At 31.3% G+C, this 26268-nt stretch overlaps 1 protein-coding gene across 3 annotated transcripts; it reads right to left on the bottom strand.

The window, feature by feature from the left end:
* Nucleotides 1–338: 338 nt before the first annotated feature.
* Nucleotides 339–26122, bottom strand: LOC107447451 (pancreatic triacylglycerol lipase). Of its 3 annotated transcripts, none has more exons than XM_043047660.3 (10): nt 25868–26122; nt 18638–18873; nt 15897–16043; nt 12603–12711; nt 8350–8466; nt 6280–6396; nt 4899–5174; nt 4521–4659; nt 1739–1939; nt 339–754 (listed from the first exon to the last, which is right to left on the bottom strand). In XM_043047660.3, the coding sequence occupies exons 1-10, from the start codon at nt 25965–25967 to the stop codon at nt 640–642; spliced, it is 1557 nt and encodes a 518-aa protein (XP_042903594.2). In that variant the 5' UTR covers nt 25968–26122; the 3' UTR covers nt 339–639. The 3 variants fall into 3 exon arrangements, with proteins under 3 accessions (XP_042903594.2, XP_071038907.2, XP_042903593.2); XM_071182806.2 differs by having other exon boundaries at nt 25873–26003; XM_043047659.3 differs by lacking the exon at nt 25868–26122 and adding an exon at nt 24553–24825.
* Between the last annotated feature and the right edge of the window lie 146 nt (nt 26123–26268).

The raw sequence follows: 26268 nt of genomic DNA, 5'->3' as shown, positions 1-26268 counted from the left end.
AATCGAGAAGACTAGGGAACTCCTGGATCAAGTATTGGGAGAAATTTGCCTTCGTGGAGGACTTTTGATGGAATCAACCCGCATTTGCGTTACATGGAGAGGAAAACTACGAAAACCTCCCTTTGTTAGCCAAACGGCAAGGGGGCTCTATCCCGTGAACCGTCTACCACTGAGGATATATCACGTCAGGACTGTGGTCGGTGCAAGTCGGATGCGGAATTCGTATCTACCAGCCATCGCCGGGATCGAACCCCGGTTCACCTCATTGGAAGGCGAACGCTCTATCCCCAAAATTATTTACTTAATTTCATTGCATCTGAAGCAAAGAAACTATCACATAGTGTAAAAAATATGGCTTTATTTTGAGTAAAAATAGAATACAAAAAAAACACAAAAATATTCTCTAAAAACGTATAACATTACAGAAAGAAATTTCATCGTTATTTCAGTGCATAGAAAAATAATAATGTATTTTGAAAATGAATGCATGAAAATACATGGATAGCTTCTTATTAAAAGTAGAAATGTAATTCGATGCAATATGTTACAGAAAAAAAGTTCAAAAGAGTTTCAATTCATTATGAACATGCATATTGTAAATAAGAAATATATATTTTAAATAGCACATTCACATGTGTCTTAACAGTTATTTATAGTCAGTTCAAGCTGTTTATTTCTAGAAATAGTTTTATCGGTAGATGAACCACACAGAACTGTGATTTCTGGCTCCTGTTGCTGAGAGGATAAGTTATTTCTAAAATAAAACAAAAAGTTTTTATTTGTTTGAGTGCAAAAATGTGCAAAATAATTATATACAACACAATCTCACTTTTAAGAAAAATTTGCTTATTAATCAGTAAATTTAATTCATCATCATTACCTACAACTTACTCTTAATCTTTTTCTCAAGTTTTTGAATTCTGATAAGACGAACAAATTGAAATTATATTCTGCATATTATTGAAGAAAAACTTCTGGTTTTGTATTACAAATATTAACACGGTTTCAAAAATAAAAACACGATTCCTTCAGTGACGAAAACTTATACCAATACAGTGACATTTAATTCATTTTTTCGAGCAGTCAACCAATATAGTTATCAAAAGCCTATACACATAACTACACAAAGATCATGAGAAATGATTTTTAAAAAAAATTGAAAACATTTAACTGACATATAGTGACCAAACGCATACACCCATATAGTGGTATCTTTAACATCCATCAACATCCATCGTATAACCATACGTCAACTTATACCCTTTGTAAATAAAATAAACGTTTAAAGGTTATACGATATCCCACTCTTCAAATCTCTTTTACCATGGTTTCGGCAAATCTTAATTTTTCCCCACTTATATTCTAATTTTTTATTCAAATGTATTGGAAAGGGAAATAAAATTTTCCATGGTAAGAGAGAGATGAAAAGTGTGAAGAGTTGGAAAATCACGGAACCTTGGGGCACTTATTCTATTTACAAAGATTACACAAGTATACTGCGCAACTAACATGCGATAGAAAAATCAACGCAAGCGACAAAAAATACAAAACTGAGATTCTTGGCGCTTTTTGATGTTGCAAAAAAAATTTTCAAAAAAACAATTTTCTAGCGTTTTAGCGTTCACAGCATTAGCACTTTCATAGGTTTTGCATGGACAGCATACACCTTATAAAGTGGTGACTCTTACAATAAATATAGAAAGGAGTAATAGAATAGGCTTTGCTTATATGTTCTTACACTTTATCAGGTATCTCGATGGGTACTATCTCTATTTTCTTGAGATTCAAACTAGTGGATTGGGTTCTAGGTAAAGCAAGGGAGTCCGTTCTCCTGAAGACAGATCCGAACCATACTTTGGCTGCCTGCACACCTCCCAGTGGAAATCTGCTTGTGGCTAAATATACATACTGACCACCAGGTTTCATTTCTTTTTCATCTCTGAAAAAATATATATACTTTTATGAAAGTAATAGAATGGAAGTAGCTAAAATGACTCATTAAAAATTCTAAATAAGAGAGGGTAGAACCTCTGTGGCTCAGAAGATAGCTCTCGCCTTTCAGTTAGAGAGCCCAAGTTTAAATCCCAACGATGACTGATCGGTACGAAATCTATTCCCGCGCACTCCAACCACAGTGCTGATGTAAAATATCCTCAGTGGTAGATGGATCATGAGTTAGAATCCCCTTTGCTGCCAGACTAACTATTGGAGGCATTCGTGGTTTTCCTCTTCATGTAACACAGATACAGATTAGTTCCATCAAAAAGTTTTTCGTGAAGGCTAATTTCTCCGAATGGAAGTAGTTTCCTTGTCTTTTGAGTTGGGTTCAGATTTCAAAGCTACGGAGTTGATCATTGACAGTCGTAAACTCAGAGTTGGGTCTGCTGTTCAACACAGCTTATGAAGTGAAATATCTGGGATTTGGCCAATTAGAAGTGCCGAGTAATTCTATGTATCTTGGACTCGGATTAAAATTCTTCCGGCTTGGATCTCAAAAAGTGAGCCCAAACTCATCTTTAGTTCCTATATAAGGTTTTGAAGCTATCCACCAACCCATCCGCAAGAGGTGATATTAAGGGGTTGAGATTATATCAGCGAATGCATTTTTCTTTTTATTTCATTAATCACCCGTTTTGAGGATTACGACTAACAATGCTCAACTCTGCAGCCTTGTAATTTTGAATTCAACTCAATATTCGAATTTCACACCACTGTGGCTATAAAGTGTTTCCATCAACAAGAAAAAAAGGCCACAAGCGTCAGCTTATAATTCAGGATTATTATAAAAGGAGTATTACATGAGAGAATAAATATTTTTCCTTATTAAGTAATATTTTGAGTTTTATTACGCAATTGATTGCTTTGTTGAACAATGCAATATTTTAAGCTTTGTTGGGTCATTTCCTGTACGTGTAACTTCCTACTTTTATGGCCATTTAGATCATGAGCTTTAATGCTGTTGAACTTTTTTGAGAAGTCTAATAATTATCCCAACAAACTCATGATTCCTAATACGCTTTCAAGATAAAAAACTGAGTGCAGTCAGTTTCAATAAATTTCAGTTTTCGTTTATTCAGATAGTTTTAGTGAATTCAGTCTCAAGTTATTACAAAACGATCATTAAGCAAGTAATCGACGAATTGGTCATCAAAATCATGGAAACCATTCAACTAGGAATACTTCTCCACATTTAAGAATCCGTAGATTCCGTAAATATCTCATAATTTTAATTAAAAAACTGTTTTAATCAAAGCTATTTCTTGTGGGAATTTACGGGTACCCTTTATGAAAATTGGAATTTCATATATTCATATACACTCTCTGGCCAAAAGTATCAGGACACCCGGTTGTTATGATGGTGGAAGCATAATGATATGGGGGTGTTTCTCGTGGCTTGACTCGAGTATGTTAGTTCCTGTGGTTGGAAACATAAACTCTAAAGGTCTGTTTTCTTAGGATAAGCGCCTTATCTGGGCGTCAGTGGGACATCAACGTCCCGCTGACGCCAACAAAATACTGGTTTGTCAGCTCAAGGCCTGGTTTCTTAGAACTAGCGCCTTATCTGGGCGTCAGCGGAAAGTTGACGTAGAGCTGACACCAAAAAAATACTTTTTTGTTAGCTCAGCGTGAGCAGTAGTTCCAACGCAGACATTATCTCTCATTGCGCATGCGTTAATAACGTAAACAAATATTTATTTTGAATTTGTATTGATTTTGTTATTGTCGACCAGTGTTTTAGAGAACAAATAATGACTTTGTCCAAGAAAAAACACATTATAGCTGAGCAAAATGAAGAGTGCTATGTTTAATGAAGAACCTATGTTTAATGTCAAAATCAATATCTTGGCTGATTTCAATGTGCTGTTGGAGTTGTCCGCCATTGCTTCTGTGGTTAACGTCACGTTGAAATCCAACTGCAGTTGAGTTGGACTGCGATTGTAGTTCAAGATGAGCGTTCGATGACGTATACTATCAAACTCACAAATGGACCAATCAGAGGTTAGCGCTGATTTCCAGCTGACGGCGCCCTGTCCTAAGAAACCAGGCCTTGAGATGTATGCGGACAATGCACTCTCAACTCTGTGGCAATATTTCGGCCCATTTCTCTACCAGCAGGATAACTGCTCCATTCACGCATCGAGGCTTGCACAGACGTGGTTTGACGAAATGGGTGTTTGAAAACTGGACTGGCCTTCTCAGAACCCCAATCGAAATTCCATAGAACACTTTTGGGACGAATTAGAGCTCAGTTTACGTAGCCAGCCAAATCGACCCTCCTTACTGCAATCACTCACTTCAGCTGTGATGGAAGTCAATTCCTATGGTCACCTATTTTTAAATGGTTGAAGGTCTTCCCTGACGTATGCAGGCTGTCATCGATGCAAAAGGGAGACCAACATCATATTAATATGTGCCTCAGGTACATGACACTGGGTGTCCGGATTCTTTTGGCCAGATAGTGTAGATAGAAAATTAAATTTGTTTTATTTATTCAAAACTGATAGTGATTGAAACATTACTTATCATCAAGCCTTGCCATTCTTCCTGTTCTAGTTTTCAACTCCAATCGCATGACTCCTGGGTTGACAGCAGCCGCAGATGGATCATGACACGAACCATGCTCACACTCTGTCTCAACAATCACCTGGTACTGGAACACTTCAGGCATACAAGAAAAAACGCTATTCGTTAGTCATATAATTATATAAGGAAGGTCTGAAATATGTATGGTAATTTGAAAAATCAATTTAGTCTAAAGAAGATAGGAATGTATGGTTTGCTGCGTTCTGTTAAGGAAACAAAGATGTTTCTTCCCATTAACTTCCAACATTAGTTAAAAAGTCATTCAACAACAATATACAATCCTCATCGCTTCAATGAAACATTAAAATACTTACAGCAAAATGGTTCTTCTTCTGATGTCTTCACAAAATACTCGTGCTTGTTGACTTCAGGATTCCAGTACAGATCACTGTTGTATCCCATGAGAGCGCAGTCACCATCGTGAGAGCAATCAGCACACCTCCCTTGAGAATAAGTCTCCCAATCCCTGCATGCTACGGCTATATGCTGACAGACACTGCCCGATCTTCTAGGCTGAATCGGTGATCTGATACTGTCAGTATAATATTCAACAGCCCGAAGGTGGTCACATGTTGTATAATATCTCGCAGCTAAAAAAGATGCGCTGGGTATTTCAGAATATATATATACATAATATCAAGTAAGACTATACAGTAAGAAGTTGTACAAACCCCCACCCCAAATGGTGGCACACGGAATAATTTGTATCGCCACTACGATAGAGTCCTCAGGAGAGGAGGCACAGGTTCCCACTGGCACAGCCCGGTCGAGCTCCCCAACGAAATTCCACCCTTGGCACTTATTAAAATTCAAAAAGAAGGTACACCAAATGCCCAGTAATTGCAGAACTAAAATTAACATAAAATATCACAATTTTGCATATCTTTATCCACTTTCATTAACATTAGGCGTGTTCTACACGGTTGTCTTTATTTTGATCTCCAGTACATTATATATTGATATTGGTTCATGAAGCCCGACAATAAATCATATAAGGGCAAACCTTTTTGCGAGTAGTGAATACTCAAATTTATTTCTTTAGTCTTTGTTTCTAATATTTGGGCTTCACAGCACAAAAAACTAGTGACTGTGGTTATTTTTTCGTGCAACTTACTGGATTTGAAAAAAAAAATTGAAACAAAAGCTCGTCATCTTTCCACACCTTCACATATATACTACTAATAATGAAGTCTCATCTAGACGTGAATTTTCCATGACGTTTCTTTCCTTTTAAAGTGTCTTAGAGAAAATCGAGGTAGTTGTAAATATTTTATATATTTGTAATATTTTATAAGTTACAAATATACCAATTGTAAATATTTTATAAATATCTCATAATAACTGTTGGCGCCGTTGGCGATTTTTAGTTTCGCCGATATCGCCAAACCAGTTTATCGCTCTTTTTCTTTTTGCTGTCTTGCTCATCGTTATTCGTTTATAAATTTTGATTGTTGATTGTATTATTAAATATTGTTTTATTGTTAATTGGAACCATATTTTGACGTATCGAATATCGTGATTCATTTTATGGAGTAACCGTTTTCGTTATTATTATTTTTTTCAATAAAAACTGTTGTTATTGTTTATGGACTATTTCTTTCGGTTATATTAATTGTTACCTATGGATTATTACTTATTAGGGTCAGTTGGACCCTCCAATAATATTAATATAAATGCAACAAATATGTATCTCACCTCTTTGCCACCCTATTCTGGGTAAAATATCAAAAGGTGAACTGTGACAACCAGGCTGGTCTTTCCCGCCATTTGGGTAAAAATCAACGTGTCCCACCTGGGCACGCATTCCAAGACCTAAAATAGAAATGTCAACAAAATGTATACATATTGGATTGCATTAGGAAAAAAACAAAAAGTAGTACTAGTATAAATTTTTTTTATTTAGTTATTTGCATGGTTTTAAATGAAGCTTAGTTAGTTTTTGTATACGTTTAAATACGCTTTTCAAGGGACGAGATCGATCTCTGTATCGAGGAATTTTCTGGGAATCTGTGAAAAGTTTGCCAAAGTAGCTGAAATAAGACAAGCAATATTAGAAAACTAACTTCGCGGAGGTCTTCTGGATTAAAAACTCGCCGCAATGAAGTAAGAGCTCATAGACAAAGGTTTCAAAATCAAATCGACCCCTCCACCAGAAACATAAGAAAACAGAAATTCAAAGAGGAGAAAGCTGGATGCAAAGAGCCATCATTAAAGCAAAAATTGGCAAATTCCTGGAAAGCCTGACATACAACGACTTTTTTTGAAAGGACATACGACATCATTAAGTAATATACTTAAAATATACTAAGTTACATTAAGTCATAATATAATAAGTAATCATTTACTAAAGTAATGATATACTGAAGTAATAATATTACAATAAGCAATAATACATCAAGTAATAGTATTCTAAAAATATTAGGAAAAATATAAAGAAACATGGACAGACAAAGGATGAAAAACAAAAAAGGAATCTTGACTCGTTTAAAACTTTGCTGGAATACCACGTTTCGTTTATTGAGGAGGAGACAGAACCCGTTGAACAATACAACATATCATGCGAAGAAGACTTTGGATTACAAGAAGAAGTATTTGATAAAAGAAATAATTGATTATCTAAAGCGTAACAAAACACCAGACCCTGATGGCATTCCAAAATGAAATCGTCAAGGGGCTTTTTTTATGCAAATGAGAATTGGTTTGTAAAACTACTAAACATCTGCTAACTCTTGGAGTTCACCCTGGAAGAAGGCCAGGATCGTTTTCGTCCCTAAGACACGTAAACCTAATGAAAGCCCAAAAGCATACAGACTGATCAAGCTCCTGACATGTTGGGAAAAGGTCTTAGGCAAATTTTTCTCATAGTCTTCCATTTGGAAACCCACGGCTGTCGAAACCCAGGTCAATTCAGATTTAGAAAACGAAAATCAATCTCCACCGCAGACGTGCCGTTCGAGTAACAAAGCCGTATCGCTAGCTGACATCGCTTATGGTTAGAACTAGAGTGGTATCTGATCATTTTCGAATGCCTTGGTCACCCTAGCAATGTGATTTAACACTAATCTAATGTGAATATCAACAACCTTACAGCCGCTCTTTGCTTGAAGAAGGAAATTGAGTGGTCTCAAAAAAGTCCCGTAATGTTATTTTTCGTTACTACCTTCCAGACTCTCCCCCCCCCCTTCGGTTAGGACCTGGGACCTGAATGAGTGTTTCCATCCATTTTTCTAACTTTTATTGTAACGTTGGACCTAAATTTCTTGTGTTTCAAAAATAATTTTTAAAAATTAAGTAATTAAGTTACCAGTCTTTATTTTTCTGAAGAAAAAACTTTGTTCCCAAAATGGAAGCTTGGGTGCTAAGGGAAAAAATATTTTTGAAACACAAGATGAAAAAATAAATTTTAAAAAAAGATTGAAGTCATCCAGGAAAATTTTCAGTCTGATTAAAAAAATAGCGTATAATTTAACAAGATGTCGTTTAAAAGTTTCATATTAATTAAATATATGTATCAAGCCCATGTGAGGATATATCCTACAGTAATTAAAGGGGATATATTCCGAACTATTCAAGAATGTCTTCCGGTTCAAGATTTAGACATTACAAGTCTTTCATTTATGCAAAAGATAAAAATCGAATTTCAAGGAATTTCACAAACCCTTGTCCCATTTAAGTTATAACGTAGTTATTAAATTTCATTTTAATAACATTAAAGAAATCATTGTGTACTATAGAATTCTATTACAATGAAGTAATCACCCTTACCTTCAAACAAACCTGACCCAGAATCAGTGTGAATGGCATCCACAAATTTGGCGTCACCCGGGTCCAGTCTCTCTTCTAAGGGAGCCGAGTAGAATCTTGGTCCTGCAGGATCCAAAGCTGAAAATAGCAGTTAAGTGTACTATTAGGATATACGGTGTTAAATCTATTAGTTTTACCAAACTTAGCTATTTTTAGGTAGAAAATTTTTTTTTTGTATTTCAAGATATATGATACAAATATACAAATTTGGCTTTACAAAATTTACATAATTTACATTCAAGTACTAAAATATTTAAATTATATTTCCAAAATTCAACATAGTTTTTTAAAAAAAAGTCATCAGATAATGGTAATTAAAGTTAGTAAGTGTAATAAAAACCACAAAAAGTACTAACAAAAAATAGTTTAAATAAAGTAGAAACTAAGTGTAAATATTCATATAATAGAATAAAATATGTATATATACTTTCACGGTCGAAAAAAGCAAACACTTCGAATAACTTTTGATTTAATGATCGGATTTCCTCGTATTAAAACTAAACCTTAATAGTTCTGGGGCCTAATCTTTAATGTGCAAATTAATTAATTTGTGCGATACAAAATACGAAGTTACAAAATAAGACAGAAAAACCTACTTTCGTTGACTAAACGTACCTGACCACATTCTATAAAATATGGTCCTCACTGTTTAAGCGGGAATGCTGTCGAAATTTTGGTTCCTTTAATGTTTATCATTATGCTTTGCGTATTCCGACATCTTGAAAAAATCGTTTATTTATATTTTTATTTCTCAAGAAATAATTGGCCACTTATCTTTCAAACTTTTGATTTTGTCATTTAAAATGACATAGATTTAGATGGTGTAAAAATTTCCATGCATTAAAACACAAATATTTTTAGCTTTTAACTGAAGCAAATAATCATAATTTCATGGAGCCATTTTTGGAGGAGAAAGTATGAAAATCTTGTGAAAACAATTTTTGATTAACTTCATTAGTTTGTGAAATATGGCTCGATATGCCAAAAGTGAAAATCACATTAAGAAAATCGAACTTTCAACAGTTCTACCTATTTGTACCGTATTTTTCTGACAGCGACTGTCCCCCGTATTTGGAGAATCAAGAATGCGAATCCGTCAAAAAGATGTTATGTTTACTCAGCGAAGTTAAATCGTAAGTTAAAATATCTTCTGAACAAATCAGTTATCAAAATCGAAGTAAACGGGATTATCAAACCGTTAATATTGCCTTTTAGTATGTGAAAATCCCATCATTAGATCAAAAGTTATTCAATGATCTCATTTTTTGCGAGAGCGTGCATTTTACATTTATTGTGTGGTGTAACATATACAACATGATTGATTCAATAAATCGAAAATACGTCATTTACAAAGACACTTGTCCATATATTTTGTATTAAATACATAAAGGTTTAAAAATATATTAATTACAGCCATAAAAATTAGATTGAATCCTAAATATCCCACCTCGTTTACCTTTGCCTGCTTTACTTCCGTTTTCTGATTTGCATATATAAATTAAATATAATCATTACGAACTGATACCGAGTATTCTATAATCATGACCTTTAATATATATTTTTAGAATGCTTGTAAAAAAAAGTAATTAAAATAAATCGTTGAAAGGAACTAATTAAAACTAATAAAACAATAATAAAAATACATCATTGGACGATTCAATTTTGAGGAAGCAAGATTAAAAATATCAAAAGTTGTTTGACTGCATGTTGTAACAGTGAGAAATCTAAAAAAGGGTGATTTGTTAACACTTTCAGTCAGCGATCAAGTAAGTTTTGACGTTTTTAAATTTTAAAATAATTGTCCTTAAATTTTAATTTTGTTTCATTTACACTGAAACGTAAGGAAAATAAGTTCTTTTATAAGAGTAAACAAAAAGAAATAAGGACTGCGCGCTCACAATGAAAACAACAAATAGTGTAATTAGCGATACGATACGATAAACAATAAATAGTGTAATTAGCGATACGATACGATAAACAATAAATAGTGTAATTAGCGATACGATACGATAAACAATAAATAGTGTAACGTAATGATTCAGAATTTAATGCACAGAAAATAAGGAAATTTTTTTAATGATAAGTTATGAATTATTATACTGTTGTTGTAGCGGTGAATTGAAACTAAAAACTATTTTATTGTTAAATTACAAATTATAGCAATATTATTACATATCCTAAAAATTGAAAATTATTAGCTAACAACTAAATCAACAAATCAAATATATTAAGAATAACTATTATTAAATAACTCAAATATTTATTACCAGAAAATAATTAAATGAAAACCAAAAAAAACAATGTTTTTAATTTTATCAGCGTTAAATCATTTCTTAAAATTTTATTAAAATTATTAAAAATAATTTAATAATTTAATTTTTACGATAATTAAAACTCACATTTATGAAAACAGTTATTCTACATTAAATGACTTAATAAATACTTATATCAAATGATAAAAATTTTATTAATAATTCAAAATATTGAATATTTTGATTTGGAATAATGTCAAGATGTATCAAGTTTCGTTAAACGTCTCAAAATTAACAATGGGATGCTTCCAAGCGACGTCACACATGGGTCAGCCAATCAAGTTCAACACACGCGCGTGACGACGCTTACTGGTATCCAATTAAATCTGATCAGAAAATTTATTCATCGTGATAATAAAATTCAAGTATTAAAGCTAAAACGTTAATAAGCCGAGCACGACTACATGATTAGACGTATTCATGTGATTGGATAGACAATTATGGAGTCCTGATGGCTCAGAAAATAGAATGCTCTTTTCAGAATGAGGTATCCTTGGTTCGAATCCCAGCGATGGCTGATTGATACGAATTTCGCACCCGGTTCACGCCAACCACAGTGCTGACGGAAAATATCCTCAGTAGTTGATGCATCGTGGGTTAGAGTCCCTTTGCCGTGGGAGGTTTTCGATGTTTTCCTCTCTATGTAACAAAAATACGGTATAGTTCCATCAAAAAAACCTCCAGGATAGCAAATTTCTTTTAATACTTGCTCTAAAAGTTCCCTTGTTTTCTGGATTGCACAGTGGGCCAGTATTCAAGGTTTCGTGGCCAAAATTAGTACTTCGATAAAATTTGGGAGGTTTTATTTAGGGGTTTTTATGTGCAGGTAAATTAAATTCATAGTTTAAATTTTGAAATACACTATAAATACCCAAAAAAGAAACAAAATGGCGGCTGAAATATGGCGAGCAAAAATAAGAAAAATAATATAGTATGTTTAAATAATTAAATATAGCAATGAAAATATCATAATTTTCGTAATTTCATATTAAAAATGAAAAGCAAATTGTATTTCCGAAGTAATATTACAAAATAACGCGAAAACATGAAAAAAAAATATAATTTGTGTTTTTCGGTATATTTAGTCCACCTTTGCAATACGATCAAAATGGGGCAGGTTTTTTCGAAAGAAGAAACATCAAAGAAGGCAACAAAAAAAAGCTTAGCTAATTACCTCGTGGAACTTTTTGGAACTAAGTTTCGAAAATCATTCAAACATTGTAAAATGTCAAATGATAAGATATAAACTATAAGTTTGTCAAGAGCATTAACTAATCCAACAAAATGAAAAATTGTACTATAATTTCAGACTAATTACTCTGATAAAAATGTAACAGTAAAGTGAAGTTTCTATATATTTCTGAAGAAAAAAAATTAAAAGTTACATTTAAAAAAAAAAATTTAACATATGTTTTATTACATTGTACTCTTGTCGGTCCAAAAATTGAATTATAATGTTTGGAATGATTATGAATACTTAATTTGGGCTATATTAAAACAGCCTACACATTTTTCAGTTGAAAATTTAATTTTTGTCTTTTGGCCAAAGATCATGGTCTTCTGGCCCACAGTGGATTGGGTTCAAAATTACAAGGCTACGGAGTTGAACAAAGGTCGTCGTAAACTGAAAATTATGCTTGCTGTGCAACTACGCTTATAAAATAAAATAAAATACTCAAGTGTACAAAATTAATCATTTAAATATATAAATTATTATAAAGAAAAAAGCTCTACATTTAACCAATTATCTTAGAAAAAATTAAAAAATTTGCTTCTTTAAAGGATGGATAGGCAGAAGCATAACAAAATGCACAATAAATTATAGATTTAAAAAAAAGTCAACAATCTAGCTATTTAGGGTGCAGTGAAAAAAGAATGATAAATCGAAGAGGGGGACCTTACCGGATATCCGTCCCAGATGAGGAACCGCATGGCCGACTAGGGCAGCTATGTGACCGCCCATACTGTGACCAATCAGATGAAAATCATCGGGCTTGGCATCTGTTTCATCCTGCGCGCCAAAATAGAAAAACAATTATTTTTAACAATACTGTTATTGTTGGTGGATACCTTTTGCTTGCTTCCGTAATCGATAAACATATTTTTCGGAGATCAATTGTTTTGCAAAGTTAGATTTTATAAAATTTTAGATACCTCGTCTGAAACAGAAATTTTAAACGAAAATTAAATGGAAATAAAATTGCAAAATTTTAATTACTATTATCATATATTTTATTACTATTATTATTAATATATTTTTATTACAATTACTTTATGAAATTTCTATGATAATTATTAAAATTATTATAGTTCTAGATGGAACCCATATGAATGAAGTGCCTTTGCCAATTTCAAATGGTAATTTTTCAAAGTAGTGATATTTATTCCACAATTCCTTTAATTTTAATTCGATATCAATTCAAAATTTAATGTTTTTCTCCGATATCAATTCAAAATTTAACTTTTTTCCGATATCAGTTTATAATTTAACATCATTTAAATAATTTTCAGTAAAGAGTATTTTTTAACTTGTTTTAGCATTTAATTACTACATACCACTATTTTAAAAATTCCTCCTTGCAATGTATATTACATCAAGCAGTAAAATGTGCAAGTACATTAATTAAAATTTGAAGAAGTAATAAAGCTCAAAATAAATAAGTGTAGTTTTATTGGCCTGCAAGAAAGTTTGAAGCATAATGAGCGTAAAGTAATGAAACATAATTGATAATTAATAAATTTGATTTTACATTAATCTTGAATTTCGTATCTATAATAAACAACTTATACAATTATAAGACCTGATAGTAGAATCGAATGAAAAAATTTTTAAGTGCTTTCAATAAATATATCTTTTTATTTCGCTTCCACTTGGAATATTAGGGAAAGCTTATAGCCTGCCGTATTAGCATGCATATTAGTAAATTATAGATGTTTTGGAAAAACTTCTTCACTAACTCATTTTTGCCATTTTTCTCAAAAAATACTTAGAGAATTATTTAAAAACTTTAGAAGTGTTATGAAATTTCTCATATACCTAAATAAAGTTTAGAGGGAGTTGATAGGGCATATATCAATAAAGCTAAAACTGAACTTTTTCGATGAACCTTTTCTCAGCATCTAAACAAGATATTACTTCAGTTTCCTTTTTTTCACAGAATATTTACATATACACGCTTACTCTGCGATTACTAATAATACTTAGCAGAATTTTTTTTTTTTAAATTATGAACTGAGGACTTTTAATTTTTTAAAAAGTTCCCTCATTTTTCTTTCATAACTCAAAAAGTATTCCGTTTTAACTCTAAAACATTATCACAACATATAACTGATATAATCTCAAATATTCCCGAAAATTTTCAAAGCGATATAATAAGTTGTTTCTTAGAAAAGGTACATTAAAAAAGGTCAGCTTTAGCATTATTGATGTATGCCCTACCAATTCTCCTTAAAGGCTTTCAGAGGTTTGAAGGAACCACAATAAATTAAGAAAAAAAGGAATGTTTTTGAACACCCTGTGTCAAAAAATACAGTATAGATTATTATATGATTATTGCACGTTGGTTATTACGTAAAATAACAGTACAAAATTTCGTAAACCTGGCTTAGATATTCATAGGGACATGAACATGTGTATACAGGGTTATTCATAATTCCCTCCAGGGTTTCGAAGAGTTATAGTAAAAAAACGAAGACTAATATGGCAAAAAAAAAACATATGAAGTTATTCCGAAAGTATTCAAGTTTTAATTTAAGCAGTTGCCGGTAGATGGCAGTAACATGTACTACTGAAGTCAGTTGTAGTAAACATAGAGTTGTAGTAAACAGAGGGAATTATGAATAACCCTGTATAAAAGTAATTTTTTTACTTACGTTTACTTACTATAACTGCAGAAATTATCAATAAAATTTTTAAAAAAATAGAGTAATTTTTATTAATAATTAAAATATTATAAAATTTGAAAAATCAAATCGTTAAAAATTGGGATATGAGTATTTAAAGTAATATTTCCATACTGCGAGTAAAGGAAAAAATTTTTAAAACATTTTCTTACTTTCGTTTTGAATCATATTTGATAACTTATTGATAAATGTCTGATTTGAATATCTTGAAAATTTAAAAATTTTCTAGAAATTGTCTTCTAAGTATTTTTTTAATTTGGAAAAAAAACTTTGAACGATAAGAGGGTTTTCCACAAATTTAATGTTGACTTAATAAACAATGTATATTACAATGTCATTACATAGAACTTCTCCTAATTAAATTATGTTTTATTGCACATTTTTTATTTCCTAATACCATCACATTTTGTTGTCCGGACCATCAATTTAGAGTAATTATCATTTGTTATGAAATTTTGTTTTATAATACAAAATGAAATTTGCGAAAAACCCCTTATTATTTAGAGTTTTCAATTTTAAAAAAAGTGCAAAATCTACATAGAAAATAGTTAGTAACTTTAAAATTTTCAAGATATTCGATTCAGACTTTATTCACAAATTACCAAATACGATTGTAAACAAAATTATGAAGAAAAAAAATTTGAAAATATTTTCTGTACATACGCAGTATGAAAAAATTACTTTAAATTTTTGTTTCTTACGTAATTTCTTACTTCTTTTTTTCAAATGTTAAAAGAATATTTTTATTATTAATTGATAATTACTCTGAAATTCTTTTCAGTTTTCTTGAATATTTTTGAACTTATAGTAGGAAAACGCAAGCCAAAAAAAAAAAATTATTTTTATAAAAAAGTCCATGTTTCCATAAATATTTTAGATAAGTTTGCGAAATTTTGTGCAGTTCTTGCATATAATAACCAACGTAATTTACATAAGTGACAAGCTTATTGCTATATTCTTTGCCATAGGGTGTCCAAAAACATTATCTTTCGTTATGGTCGCTCCCTCAAACCTCTGAAAGCTTTAAACTTTATTGATATGCAAAAAAAAATCGTATTACTTAAACACTTCTAAAGTTTTAAAATAATTCCTTATATTTTTCTTAAGAAATATGTAAAAATAATTCAGCTTTGTCCAACCCTGTATTTTGTTTATTTTGTAGGAGCAAGTATTCTTACTATTTATCGTTTCTTTAAATGAACTTTTTTCATAATAAAAACTTAAGCTATTCGATTATTGCTGTTGATTTCAAATGCAGCGCAAATCCTGGGGGAAATTTAAGACAGTACTCACTTGTAAAAATTTGACGAGCTTCGTCAGCTGGTCTGCAGTTATCTTTGAGTTCTGAATGGCTTGAGAATATGGAAACTCATTACCGCAACTCCAGTCTACAATGATCACGTTGTAGTCACCAGTCACAAGAAATTTCGTCTTCATTTTCTGGAAAGGAGAACAAAATATCACATTTATTCAATCACGTGATTTGACTTCTGGACTGAATTCCTGGTGTTTCTCGTTATATCTCACTCGCAATGGTACTTAATACTTTTTATTTAAGTCTCACAAGACACACTCATGCGTCGCTGCACAATAGGCTATTGGTGACGGTCCGGAGATAACATACATACATCACACCCCGTTTTACCGGGAGAACACATTCACACGCCATCCTTCCATCCGCAGATCGTAATTTTGAACTAAACCAGACCCACGATCAATCTCCAATTCAGTACCCACAGAGGTATTGATTTGTTATGAGAACTTGGAGGATTTTGTGACCCCCACAAATATAGCGTGCACCAGTCACCATTTTGTATGCAGGAAATCTTCGGTCGGTGGGGATCGAACTCATGTCCTCTCGGAAATTGGCCCAGTGCCTTACCAGCCAAGCTAACCCGGTCCCTCTCACTTACGAAGAGGTGTTTACGAAGAGGTGTTACGAAGAATTCGTTGTCCAGTAAAGTTTTGTCAAACACCTCTCTGTTTTCTCGGAAGGGATTTTTTTTCTTTCAGATTTCTTCATCGTTATAAAATCATTGTTAAGATCATTTCCTTGTGATTGCTAATCAAAGTTCTAATGGTCAACAATTACGAACTGTTAGCTAAAAAGAAATAAAAATTTTCCTAATTCCATTGAACAATTCTTCGTTATTGCATTTTAAAATTCAATGTGCCCTAAAGAAAAACTCTTGAAAATTTGTCTGCAAAAATTTCTATAAAATTTTCAACGGGCAAAATTCACTACTAACGATTATTGTTCTAACAGTAAATAAAATTTAGAACCTCCAGTCAAAAACATCGCTATATTCTTATTTATCATTTTAAAAATCTCAGAAAGCCCTTCTAAAAAAAATTTTACATTCAAAACCATAAGTGAGCCGATCAGTGCTTAGAGCTCTCTTTTAAAGCAATTTCAATTTTCCAGAAATAAAGAATTATGAGCACCGTCAATTTTGATAACTTCATTGAAGCAAATAACGAATATGCTCATATTTTTAAAATATCTTTTCATAGAACAGTTCTAGAACTAAACAACCACATTTGATTTGCTTTGAGTACCACAACCGCGATCTCTTTAAGCTAACAACACAATCTGTTCTCTTAAATACATGGTTGTTATAGTAATCAAAACCTAGTTATGAAGTACTTATTTAAATTTATTTTTATACTCTCTAAAATATCTAGAAATGTTATACCTAAGCAGTGTGCCGCATAATACCATACGAATTATTGTTGAAGGAACTTGCCTTTTTCAAGCAATAGCATATTTAAATATATTATACGAGACTCAAGCTATGGCTCGAGCGGTGAGTGAGGGAGTAGTAAAGCACGTATTGGAGCATCGAGAGGCTATCTTATCTCACTACACAGATATAGAGATGTGAGAAAGAGAAGATTAATACTTCTGCTGTCTACTATGTCCGAAACGCCTACTTTCGCTGGTTTGTGTGATTTAACACTAGAAAGACGGAAAATTAGTATATACCTATATTGTCCAAAAGCAGTCAAAATGATTGGATTGTGAATGCGTAAATAAATTTGTTTAAAATTAATTTTTACCATTTTTTATATTATTTACAGTTATATAACAAGTTATTAGTAAATATTAACAATAAAAAAAATTATATTTCGTACAAAAAGTCACAAAATTCTAAGAAATTGTGTCATTATGTACATCATTGTTTTTCTAATTGAAATTAAAAGCAGTCAAAATGACTTCCTTAGGCAATCTAGTGTTAATGACTGCCGGACAGACTTTAAATCATTGCTAAAATTCAATCCATAAAAGACTTGGTCAATATCTCGGACATCTCTTCCCTAAGAAAAAAGTGTGATCAAAATTACAGGAATATGGTTAAATTTATCACGTTTTGGATTGTATAGAAGCACCAAAAATCTCGGTAATTTTAGTGCTCTTTGATAATGATTTCGGTAAAATATGGTTTTATGATTTGCGATAAAATTTAGTAAATGAGGTAAAATTTGTTAATTTTATCATGATACTAAGAGCATGGCATTAAAATCCTTTATTTGGTAAAATTTATTTTCAGTTTTGCATTTTTTGCAAAATGTGTGGTAGTAAGAACTAAAAATTTTAAAACAAGAATTTCCGGTAAACAGTTACCATACGAACGGAAAAATTACTAAATTAATGAGGTGAATACCGTATATTTAGATTTCATTTATAGGAATTGCGGTTTTTTTTTCTTTACCAAAAATGTTATTACCATACAGTACGATAATTTTACCAGAATTTTTTCCTCCGTCTTGAAAATAGTTAAAATTGAAATCATTTAAAGTAGTTCCACGTGGACAACAGCTAGATTGTGGAAAATAATTGGTTAATATTAATATATTGCTTAAAATTAATTACGTAATAAGGATTGGAGAAGCGTCAGAGAAAACAGAATTCGAATACGTTTGAGCTTTGCATTTGAATGGGTTACCCTTAAAATTTATATGTTCTACAAGATAATTTTGAAAAGTGACCAAGATGGTAGCCAAGGAATGGTTAGTTTAAAAACATTGTTTACTTGCATCCAATCTGTAACGTGTATGCTGTCCAGAAAACCGTGCACAATCACTTTCGTTGGAAGGGTTGAATCATAATCAGATGAGTACAGAAGTTCCTTGTCCCCCGGTACTAGTGGTCGATGTTTATCTGGATGCACTCTAGAATAGTACATGAAGTTGGTAAAGTTTTTACCAGTGCCAACACACTGGAGTCTGGCGGGTAGTTGAGAGAGGATATCACCCATAAAAGCAGAGCCTGAAATAAGAAGAATTTTTTAATCAAAAAGCGAGTCGATTCTACAAATGTGTAACTCCGCGAACAGAATTCAAAGGACTCATCCTAAAGGATTGGTAATCGAATTTGCAGGAAATGTCATCTTAACAGCATGGTGCACCTCCCCATTATAGACTGCGCTTTGAAACCGGTGCTTATTTCTAAACTTAAAATTTAGTTAGTTTATATTAATATAAGTTATATTGTATTCAAATAACTACAGGAATGTACATTTATTATAATTAAATGATTTGGTGAATATAATGCCGAAGTCGAGAAGTTAGTCGCAAATCCTTAGACTACGATATAAAAGCGATAACTAATCCTATTAGAATACAACGTTTGGAAATAATTTTTTATAAAAAAACAGTATTTAGATAATTAAATAAATAATTGTGTTAAATCAAATACACTCTAACAGCTCGCCCATACAATGTAGCCGCGTACAAGGACTTTTCTGGTCATGGATAGCTGCTCAGTTTTCAAACTACATTCTGTGTACATTATTAACTCCCTTCAAGTTTGTACAAGAAATTGGGATTGAGCTCTCGCCTTCCAATGGGATGAACCGGGATCGAATCCCAGTGATGGCTGGTCGATATGAATTCCGCATCGGGTTTGCACCAACCACAGTGCTCACGTAAAATATCCACAGTGGTATACGGATCCTGGGTTAGAGCATCCTTTGCCGTCACACTAACCATGAGAGGTTTTCGTGGTTTTATTCTCCATGCATCGCAAATGCGAGTTAGTTCCATCAAGAAGTCCTCCAACGAAGGCAAATGTCTCCCAATATTTGATCCAAGATATCCCTTGTCTTCTAGATTGAATTCAAAATGACAAGGCTACGGAGTTAAACTTTAGTAGTCGTAAACTCAAAAATTTGCGTTGGCTGTTCCACGACTGTTAAAAATCCTGTTTCTGAACTCCCTAAAATTAAACAATGTTTTTTTTTCCTTTAAATTTTTAGAGCATAACTTAATTGCTATTTTTTGTAATTTCTAAATTTTGATTTTGAAGGAAAATCATTTTTAGATATATATTAATTTTAACTTTTTTTTCAACATTATTTAGCAATAATCAATTTTAGAATTATATAGTAATAATATAGTTTGAAACTATCATTTATTATTAGAGTATTACTAACTATTTTTGCCCTTAGATTCGTGTGACTTGAATAAGCTTTCACAATTTTCAAATACAGAAAAACTTTTCAGTAATGTTTTTCATGAACACCTTCTTTTATACTAGAAACAAAGCCTTGAAAACGTGCAAGGCAATCTAGGACTTTAATTAGAAGGAACTATAACATATTCAATTCGACAAATTGATAAAAATTTTGACAATTTATTTCTAATGTCATTTCCCTTCATTGCCCATAGAACTTTTTATCGTTGCCATTTTATCGTTGATTATGGATTAATTGAATCAATAAAATCGAGAATCAGTAATCTCCAACAAAACTAATTTTACAGGAGATAAAAATCTAATTAATTAAGCATCAGCTTGATTATTTAAATTTTTAGTCAAAGGGCTTTTTTTTACTTCTTGATATTAAAATATTACTGGTTACAAAATATTCTATTGCAATTGTGCTATAACGTAACTTAATTTTTAAATTTAAAAAGTAATTTGAACTTTGAGATGGCTGTCTTTCAAAAAAAATTTAAAAGGGAATACTATACATTATTTTCAACAAGCAAAAGTATTAATAGTTTGTCATTTAGAAATAAAATACGAACTTTAAGTCTTGGACTACGTATTCATAGATATTTATAGATTCAGAAATCTTTTGCATTATGACTATTTGAGCTAGGCGACATTCAAATTTCTTCATTGAAAGACGAAATCTCATTTGATTTATATTGTAAAAACTTTTTTGATGTCTACAAATTTGCCTGTAGTTTCTGGCAATTTTTACAAAATATGATTCCTTAACTGATTATGGTGCAACTTTAAGGATACATTTTTTTTGTACAGAGTAAATATTAATTTGCATGAATCACCAATGAAAGGAGATACTTCATCTTCAACAGGTGTAGTGCTTTTATAAGTAAAATTACTACAATGTGACATCCAAAACTGTTATTTCTCCTTTCTTGTTCTTTCATAGGAGCATTTTGATAACATATTTTTCCTATAATGCTCCGGCTTTTGAAATCAAGTATATTATTTGCAGTCACCTTCTTTAGCGTTCACAGTTACTTTCATCCTCCTTCATTTTCCTGGACGAACCACCTAAAGAACTACCCTCTGAATCACTCATTGTGTGATAAAAAACATCAACAACATAACAAGCCTGAACTAAATAATTAATTTTTAGGTTATCTTACGCCAACAATTTCATAAGCGACTATGGCAGCCGTTTAGCGGTATAATTCCAAGTTTATTCCGAGAACAGGTCATCTCCAAGATATGGCACGTTTTCGAACAAAATTGAGATTTCACTGCACAAAATATACTATACCAAGTAGGATATACTATACTAGGTTTTTATATACTAACCATGTCAGCTAAACTTGAAAAGGTAAAAATCTCAATTTTGAATAAAAAAAAAGTTGAGGACACCGATTCAATTAAAAGATCTGAAAAGACTTTCAACCATTTTTCAGAAATCCAATTTCATCATTTAAATTAATAAAAAAATAGAAACATACTTTAGAATCCATCATGCACATCAAACACTATGGTAAGAAATAAAATGTTGTTACATTTGTAATCAAATCAGTCAAGAATTTAATAAGTTATCCTGTCTGCGAATAAGGCTATTTTGAGAAACTACGAAACAAACGACCGTTATTCGTTATTCGCTATATACCGTTATTCGCTGTTACTTAAATCACTTTTTAGTCGGCCATTTAAAGAGCATTTATTTCAGGGGTTAATTAATTGTTGAAAATCTTAAGCAATCTATGTTTACAGGTACTAAATATTTCTAAAACATGCATGTTAAACACAAAAAAAATTTCATGGATAAGTTACCCGAGACTACGAGGTACTTTGAGGTATTGCATTTTCTCGTTTAGTTTTTCCATTATAGGATCTCTAGTCACAGGCAGTTTTTGGATTACCTTTTGCTTGTGGTTGGTACAGCATGTGGACCACGTGTTCTGGTACAAATGGCGCACCGTAAGCAAAGGGTTAACCACTGACTACAGAAAGGCTACAGTGTGTTAGCAGACAGTGCGTCCCCTGATGAAATGCTGTTTTTGCTAACATACGCATCTTTAAAATTTCGTTTTTCTTGCTTTTGTTATCTAACTTTTGATTTAATTTGTTTACATAAGACAAATTTTCTTTCAGTGCTTTTGCATTTTGACTTAGTATTTTAAAGTTTTTATCTTAAAATTTGTTTAAATCAATTTCATGCTTTGATTGGATCCTTGATTACGATGTAATTTAATGTAACTTCATATAGTACAGGTTTACACTTATCCATGCAATTCAGATCAGTATTGTAGTTAGTTTGTAGCCTGAATTCTTTTCATTGTAGCATCATTTGAAATTTATGGGAAAATCCTCGTTTACCGCTTGAATCGTTTGTTATGCGTGCATGCACTTGGCAGTGTTTGAGATATTTTTATCGAAGTAAGAGAATTTCAATAGAAAATTTTATTTTTCATTCATGTTATGATCAAAGCTATGAACGTCAGATTTGAAGAATATTTTACAGACGTCAGTCAAAGGCAGAAACCATCTTCTCAACTCAGACACCAATTTTTTAACAGTAAAAGAAGTTAAGGGAAGAAAGGTTTTTTAACTAATAAAAATCGTTTAAATAAAGTTTGTAATAATGAGAATAAAAATATTACTCAAATGAATATAGTGATAATTGTTTAAATTGTAATTAATTACAAACTAATTTTATCACATTTGGTGCTTTTGATCTCATGTTTGATTGAATTATAGAAAAGGAACAAATATTAAAACTACTGAAATTTTAAATGAACTTTTAATGCGTTATCTTTTGATTAATATAATTCTAAATATCTAATTCCCAAAATTCTAAATATATATTTCTAAATAAATAATTCTAAATATATAACTATAAATATATAATTCTAAATTTATAATTTTAAATGCATAATTCTAAATATATGATGCATATAATTCTACAATCAAATTTATTGCCTTAATTAAATGTTATTTAAAATATTGTCGAAATGAGTTACATGCGTAGTCTTCTTAATATATAAAACACAAATGCATAGATTGGTTAAAAAAACTCATGGAATTTCCTTTTTGTATTGACAACAAAGAACTGAAATATCAAGAGAGTGAGCTGTCATGAGCCCGAATGTTTATCATACATGTTTAAAAACTATGAATGAAAATTCTTATCTGCGTATTCAATGAAAAGCTAAAGCAAACTGAGTTTTGGACAGAAATGGAAGAATAAAAGCGAACAGTTCAATGCAATAAACAAACTGTTCTTTATTTTTGTTTTAATTATGCTTTATAATTTACCCTTGTTTATTATTAATTTACAGCTATTAATTTACTAATATCAGCCTATTGCACTTTTTTATGATTTTCTTCCATTTTTTTTATACATTTTACGAATTTGTGTTGGAATAAAGAACTTTAAGCTGTACCGGAAAAGCCTAGTTGGTAGGACGTTGAGATCGCGGTCGTGAGTTCGAATCCCACCCGCCGAAGAATCCCCGTGCATTAAATGAGTGGTCCACGTTAAATCATTTTTCTGATAAATTAGTTTGCTGAAAGATATGAGCAGTCATGCTTTTTCTTATTTATAATTGCTCTTCAAAAATATATTTTGATAAATCCAATAATTTAGTTACCGGTAAAAGCAATATCAAAAATAAATGTGACATTAAAGGTCAGTGGTTGACGGACATTGCTTCTGTTCAAGGAAACTGAGTGATCTTGGTCTGTAGTAAGCTGTAGTGCAATTTAAGAAGCTTAGTGGTGATTCAAACTTATAATAAGACTAAATTAAGGAATCTATAGCACCATTTTGCTCTTTTTAGCATTAGTTGCTATAAAATTGTAATTCCATGAAGTGCTAAGAATTATAAACTGTTAACATATATTACTTAAAAATCTGCATTTTTTTCATTCAGGCAACAATGCATTCAACTGGAAATAAATTATATTTACTTCATTAAATTTTATGTAAAATTTTGTTCTCTCAACGTATTTATTAAAGTAATGAAATAAAAATAATATTTGAAATTATTAAGCTACATTATTACTCTTTTCTTACGATTACCAGATAATTTCGTTGGCGATAAACATTTAACGAGTGTTGCTAGTAATCAAAAATTTAACAGAAGCTTTAATAAAATGAATTAGTGGATGAAATTGCGATGATAACGGAGCAAAATGATGAGCTTGAAGGCCAAAAACTAAGCCTGTAGAATTAAATCTTTTTAAATAGAATAAAAAAATTCTACGTTTTTTTTTCCAATAATTTTTAATTTTGATGCAACAATCTATTTGTCCTCCTAAAAAAAAAGTTGCACAGCAATTTTAGGTTTGTGAATATTTTAGTAACATAACCTTTATGCATTAATTTAATAAAAATTTCTAAATATTACAGGTGATAATATATAGAACTGACAATAAAATTCAATTTTGGAAGACGAATATATAAAATATTCTTATGAGAAAATAACAAAAAAATTTACTTTCACTTACCTAATACTTTCTTTAATTTTTTTGTCGAACATTTGTCAATAAAATTCGAATTCCAAAGAACGACAATAATAATCGCTTTCACGCAGAGACGCATTGTGTCGATGCGGGTGCACTTATCGAACTCTCACTTTTCATTTTCCTTTCATAAGCGAGTACCCTCAGCTTAAGCGCGCGACCCAAATTCATTTTTATAAACATCCCTCACACCCTTTTCATTTTACACGGTCGTTTGCACCTGCCCGGCCAACGATTTCGGTGAACATAACATCCTATCTAAAGTGAAAACAATTTTAGAACTATTGTTATCCTGTTTAATATCTTATTCCGTTATAGAAATAGTTTGCTTTAAATGCGGATGAGCTTTCAACTCGTAAAAATGGATGGCTTCATTTTGTCGTTTGGCGAAAATAAATCTTTTCAATGACTTTTATAGAACGTTATAAAAAAAGTTTACTATTTTAAGGAATAGGAAAAAATAATTAAAATGCGACGTTTGATCGTTTTAATTGGAAATATTTTTAGCAAAATTAAATGGCGTCACTCCACTACAATATTTACTATATTTTTATTAACTTACTTCCATGATTTGCAGTACTTAAATATCAATCGTAATAACTTTGTACTTGATTGCAGTACAAGTTTTAATCATTTCCTGATCTCTACAAAAATAATTTATCGATAATCATCAAATATGCATTTAGTTTTCAGAAAAATTTGGCTACTTTTTAACTAATTAGAACACTCAAATCTCGTCCTCAATATAGTTTCTCGTTCGTAATGACAATACAAGCTTCAATAGTTTCTTGGACATTACGAAAAAAGAAAAACTTGCAACACCACATTATGGTCAAAGAGAACTTATAGTCAATCCAAATTTCGCCCAATTTCAGACTAATAAGGGTGATCAAAACTAAAGTGCTGTATAACAACATAAGTTACTAGCAAAATATATTGATCAAAAATCGAAATTTCGACGTCGTCTTACATAAACAAATCAAATTTGAAACTAAATACACAAAATTTTAAAAAATTTAAAAATTGCGTTTTTCAAATAAACTAAAAAAATAACAATTTAAAAAGTGCTTCTCCTTAGAAATAAATTTCAATCACCACCAACAATTACTCCCCTCCCTGTCGTTTTTCAAAAGTGATGTGCCTTACGCTATAAGTCTAAAAATCTAAAATTGCTTCTCTATTACTTTTTAACCTACATAAAAAAAAAATTTCTAATATAACAATTACAATAAAACTAAATAATTCTAGAACAATATTAGCATAAGATAAATCGTTCTAAAATTCAAAAATAAAAACTTACTCAACTTTTTAAAATCTATTTCTGATCCGGAAACATAGGACAAAATTACCACCAGAAATATGCATTTAGAACCGAAACACATCTTTACAGTTAAGAACATTTGAAAGTTCTTTGCTCGAAGGTTACATAAACTTATGCAATGAAATCATGAGTGACGGCCAAACGATTCCTTGGCGTTCAGTTAACGAACATCATTAATTTTTTCCACAAACTCATTTCGCGTAGCTCTTATTAATCGTCTGCTTCCTGTCCGTTAAGTACGAAAAGGGAAATGTTTACAGTCGTTGAAGAATATTTTGTTAAGGTCAAGGGTAATTTGAGTATTCCACTTTCGCAAAAGGGGAAAAAAACGTTCCAGAGTTTCCCCAAAAATGTTTTACGTTTTTGTAGAACGTTTTCCT

Source organism: Parasteatoda tepidariorum, chromosome 4 (assembly GCF_982258835.1).
Source record: "Parasteatoda tepidariorum strain Cologne lab strain chromosome 4, Ptep-v5.0, whole genome shotgun sequence".
Lineage (NCBI taxonomy): Eukaryota > Metazoa > Arthropoda > Arachnida > Araneae > Theridiidae > Parasteatoda > Parasteatoda tepidariorum.
Note: the sequence above shows the minus strand (reverse complement) of the source record. Positions and strands in the feature narration are given on the sequence as shown.